The 5,090-nt window shown below is 33.0% G+C and overlaps 1 protein-coding gene across 2 annotated transcripts; it reads left to right on the forward strand.

Annotated features, from left to right (window-relative positions):
• The first annotated feature begins 1,026 nt into the window (after positions 1-1,026).
• LOC117927575 (probable 2-oxoglutarate-dependent dioxygenase At5g05600) lies at positions 1,027-3,346 on the forward strand. 2 transcript variants are annotated; one of them, XM_034847167.1, is made up of 3 exons: positions 1,027-2,030; positions 2,114-2,456; positions 2,932-3,346. In XM_034847167.1, the coding sequence occupies exons 1-3, from the start codon at positions 1,531-1,533 to the stop codon at positions 3,178-3,180; spliced, it is 1,092 nt and encodes a 363-aa protein (XP_034703058.1). In that variant the 5' UTR covers positions 1,027-1,530; the 3' UTR covers positions 3,181-3,346. The 2 variants fall into 2 exon arrangements, with proteins under 2 accessions (XP_034703058.1, XP_034703059.1); XM_034847168.1 differs by having other exon boundaries at positions 1,036-2,030; positions 2,126-2,456.
• Positions 3,347-5,090: the final 1,744 nt, after the last annotated feature.

The following is a 5,090-nucleotide window of genomic DNA, read 5'->3' on the forward strand; positions in this document are numbered from 1 at the left end:
TTTTTATTTGTTTTTTAAAAATAATTATAAATATCTATAATAATTAAAAATAAATTTTAAACATAAAAATGATTTTTAAAATATATTTAAAAATATTAAAAATATTTCAGGTTTTAATTAGATTTTTATTATACAAAATATTAGAAAAAAATTTTCAAAAATCGTTTTTAAAAACAATTTACAAAAATTATTTTTAATAACTATTTTTTAGAATAGTTTTAAAAAACAGTTACCAAATTTAATTTTTTTTCTTTTTAATAGGTTATTATTTGAAATTTCTTGTACAAAAATTCAATTTTCTTGTTATGTTTTTAAGTTTATTTTTATGTTTTTTTATGACATTTAAATGAGACAAATAAAGTATTTTAATTACAAAATCCATTCAAATCCAAAAATCCAACGTAAGAATCTGATAAAAAAAAAAAGGGTATTAACCCATCTTGTGAATGCAAATGGAATCTCACTTTCCTTTTAGGCATACCTGTATGGATTAATATAAGTTTGAATGCTCTTTATGGTGGGTTCGTTGGCTCGCTTTCAAGGGAAGGAAATCTTCACTTTTTCAGTAATATCTTCACTACCTATTCCTTCGCCTTTTACTTTATATACATATATAATTAACTTAATTTCATTAAAGGTGTGACTTAATTTTTATTACTTAATTTGTAAGGGAATGAAATCTCCTTTATTTTTTAGTAAAAAAAAGTGTTTGAGTGAATCTGACTCATCTTTCGTAAAAGATGGAGCTTGATTTTCAAATATTTTAAAATAGATCAATCAATATCTGATATACATACATATTATTTTATATTGAAACTTCGTTTATTATATATTGAGTCTACTTTATATACGGGATTTTAATTTTGGTTAATTTTATCATAATTTAGGTTTGTTTATTTGTACATGATTATTTGATATGTTTTATGTCTCATATATTTGTACAATATGCTTAATTTGAACTTAATTTCTTCATAATTTGGAATCGTTTATTTCAGATATTTCTTGTCAGGTGTATTGGTACAATATGTACTAATTTGAACTTTGATAAGTACCGATGGGCTGATCTTATATGATTACTATTTCTACTATTACTATTATTATATAACCCCAATGTCAATGTTGACCGATGGTGGGTGTGGAGTAAATCAAATTGAACAAGGCAGAGAGAGAAAGAGAGAGATGAGCAGAGCAATGGCCTGTCAACCTCAGACACACACAGCAAACATACAAATGAAGCTGCTGTTCTTCTTTGTTTTTTCATTTTTTATATGCCCACAAAATTCACGTTGTCCTTCACGTCCACTTCGCTAGGATGAATGAATACAAGCCTCACTGCTTTACTCTTCAACTACCATCCCAATCCCAATCCCTCCAGGGCCTCATCTCTTTTATCCCTTTTCCTTTTTTTCTCCCCCCCTCTCTCTCTCTCTCTCTCTTTCTTTCTTTCTTTCTTTCTTTTTCTCTCTCTGGATAGGCTGAATTTTCATCGTACTTTTAAAGGATCAACCTTGGAAGCCAGAGGCGCCAGACATGAATTGCCCACAAGATTGGCCTGAGCCAATAGTCAGGGTCCAATCTTTGTCTGATAGTGGCGTGGTTGTGATCCCTGATCAATATATCAAACCATCAATGGAGAGGCCTGAGGGGTTTTCTGAGAACACTCAGACGAATATCCCTGTAATTGATCTCGAAGGTCTCTTTGATGATCAGCATGGTCTTATGCTGAGCTCCTCCATAATTGAGCTAATCTACCAAGCATGTAGAGAGTGGGGTTTTTTCCAGGTCGTGAACCATGGCGTGAGGCCCGACTTGATGGACCAAGCTCGCGAGGTATGGCGAGACTTCTTTCATCTTCCAATGGAAATGAAGCAAGTGTACGCAAACTCCCCCAAGACATACGAAGGGTATGGAAGCCGATTAGGAGTAGAAAAAGGTGCCATTCTTGATTGGAGCGACTACTACTTCCTCCACTACAGGCCCTCCTCGCTAAAAGATCATAACAAGTGGCCTTCCCCACCTCTTGCTTTGAGGTAATTAAATTTCAACTCTCGATAACATCTCTCTGCTTCTCAAATAGACTATTCATAGTGAAGTAAAATGCAATAACTAGTAGTATATTTTGTAGGGAAGTGATTGAGGAGTATGGCAAACAAGTGGTGGAACTGGCCGGGAAATTAATGAAGGTTTTGTCTATAAACCTTGGATTAAAGGAAGAGTATCTACAAAATGCGTTTGGTGGGGACGACATAGGGGCCTGCCTGAGGGTGAATTTTTATCCAAGGTGTCCACAGCCTGACCTAACTTTGGGTCTCTCATCCCATTCAGACCCTGGTGGCATGACCTTTCTGCTACCGGATCACGATGTTCCCGGTCTTCAAGTACTCAAGGACCACAAATGGATCACTGTTAAACCAGCTCCGCATGCCTTCATAGTCAACATAGGGGATCAAATTCAGGTACTTGGACCTCCAATATCTCTATTCTGAGCTTCTTTTTAGGGGTGGGAAGTATTTTGTTGGGATGCATGAACCATAGGCACATGGAAGGGGTGATGATGGGCCAATTGAGGCACCTTCAGCTTTAGTCAAAAAATAAAAATCAAAAACGTGTTTTTTCGGCTCGTCTTTTTTTGTACTTCTAGAAAGGAGAAAGGAGAGAGATAATATTCAGGACTAAGGCTCCCCAAGAGTAACAAGAGGTGCATGAATTTCCTCTTTGATTCCTCCCAACCTAACAACCCCACCCCCACTAGTCTACTTGACCAACTTGTCCTCACAGTATGTCCTACCATTCTTATATAGTCTACACGCCCCTTTTTTTTTCCATCTCCACTTTCTCATCATTTTGCTATTAATTCCCAAAATAAATAAAGGAAAAAACTGCTATAGATTGACCTTTTTTTCTTTCTTTTCTTTTCTGGAATTTGATCAGGTTCTAAGCAATGCAATCTACAAGAGTGTGGAGCATAGAGTAATGGTGAATTCGCTCAAAGAACGCGTGTCCCTCGCCTTCTTCTACAACCCGAAGAGCGATATACTGATCGAGCCAGTGAAGGCGCTCGTGACACCGGATACACCAGCCTTGTACCCAGGCATGACATTTGATCAGTACAGACTTTACATAAGGATGAGGGGTCCAAGAGGCAAATCCCAAGTTGAATCTCTAAAGTCCCCTAGATGAATTAATGTATATCAATACATAGCAAGCCAGCTCTATTGTTCGCTGGTTGTAGATCAGATAACAATAATGATCAGTCACATTTGTCAATTATTAACTGTAAATCTTGTAATCATGGAGGGATTTACAAAAATAATAGAATTGGAACAGATAGAGAAATTTGATGGAACTCTCATTCATCACATGTGACAATTAGTTTACTGTCAATGTTGGAGATGGGGCCTCTACGTTGATTCAATTTCCGCTGATTAAGGTGATTCATTAGTGGGTAATAGGAAAATATTAGGCTTTAGCATACATAAGCATGAAAGTGAGCTAGTACTCATATAAATCACATCATTCTTGGCTGCACTTTCCACCATTAAAGTGCAGCCTTCTCACCCTTTCACTACCAGGCAAATCTTTAGGGTTTGAGAAGATGTGTCCCTCAAAACATTTTATTGGGTGCATCCATGGCCTACTAGCATAGCCCCATACTCAAATTTTCATTTCCCTAATGATCAATTAAGTGAAATCCAAAGGACCCCATCGATATCACATTGAATTTTTAATTAATCGAAATCTCTTATATGTATGATTGAATTTCAACATTACGATATCATCGATTTTGTATGTATCGAAGATCTAACAATTTAAATTTCATTGTATGGTACCTTTTCAATGTCTTAAACATTTTTTATTATAATATAAAATAATAAAAATTAAGTTAAAAAAAATATAAAAAAAAACTTTATCTTATGTGACTATGGTCGAGTACCATAGAAGTCTAAATTAGAAATTCCACTTTATTTCTTAACATCACATGTGAGGTTTAACTTAATATTTTCTTAATGACCTATCGAGATGGCTCTTAACTACCACTAAAATATATAATAATATAAGGATGCTATTACATTGTCGTGCTCAAGTGAATATCCATTTTTCTATGTATCAATAATGCTTTTGTTAGTCAATAGTGTCAACTAAAGAGATGATATCAAAAGAATTGATATTGAAAACAGAAAACAATCACATGTTAAAAACTATTTTTAGCTTTGTGTGATGTTCATTAATCAATTATCAACTTTCAATTAGATAATTGCTGGCTTTTGAATATGACAAGAGGCCCCACCTCACTAAGTGTTAATTATTGATATCAAAAGGGTAGTTAGTTGGTTTGAAATTTGAAACTTTGGAATTGGAATAGTTGTTTTATTGTTTGTTTTTTATATTGATTGGAAAAATCAAAGTGAATACTTGTTAATGGATGATAGTAACAATATGTTAAGAAGTGATCAGTGACATTAGATAATGTTTGTCGTTATGTTAGAGGTGATTGATGACATTAGATAGTGTTTGTCAATGAATCCCGCTGATGAAAGTTTCTAGAATGCTAAAAAGATAAACATAATTTTTAAAGATATTTAAATAAAACTCTGAAATATAAATCTTATACCTTTCAATGTAATTTATCTATATTTTGAAAATATAGCCTCTTACTTTTATTAAAAAAAAAAAAAAAAAGATATGATAAAATAATAATAATTACTTATGTTTTATAATTCATGTTTATAAAATTTCTTAATTATAAGTAAACACATTCTTTTTTAAGAAAGTCAGATTCTTAAAGTACACACTTTCTTTTTTAAAAAGATAGAAAGAATCATGTTTTGCATTCGGTTATATTTAAATTTTTAATTATAATTTTTGAAAATATCAAAATTACCCATACTTTTAATAAAAATATTATTAAAATAAAATCGTAAAAGTATAAAATGAATGGTCCAACCCTAAAAAAACCTATTCTAAAATAGATCATATACCTCATGTTTGATGACTCCTCTTAGACTACTAGATTGTGGATGAGATGAGAGTGGAGGAGGATGAAACGGAGGCCAAAAGTGAACCTATATGGAAAAAACTTTGATTATGGG

Source organism: Vitis riparia, chromosome 13, assembly GCF_004353265.1.
Source record: "Vitis riparia cultivar Riparia Gloire de Montpellier isolate 1030 chromosome 13, EGFV_Vit.rip_1.0, whole genome shotgun sequence".
Classification (NCBI taxonomy): domain Eukaryota; kingdom Viridiplantae; phylum Streptophyta; class Magnoliopsida; order Vitales; family Vitaceae; genus Vitis; species Vitis riparia.

Bases quoted from the DNA above. Each gene is read 5' to 3' on its own strand.
- LOC117927575 (XM_034847167.1), top strand. From the start codon at position 1,531: ATGAATTGCCCACAAGATTGGCCTGAGCCAATAGTCAGGGTCCAATCT. The intron at 2,031-2,113 runs GTAATTAAATTT...AATAACTAGTAG, and splicing joins TCCCCACCTCTTGCTTTGAG to TATATTTTGTAGGGAAGTGA. The intron at 2,457-2,931 runs GTACTTGGACCT...GAATTTGATCAG, and splicing joins ACATAGGGGATCAAATTCAG to GTTCTAAGCAATGCAATCTA.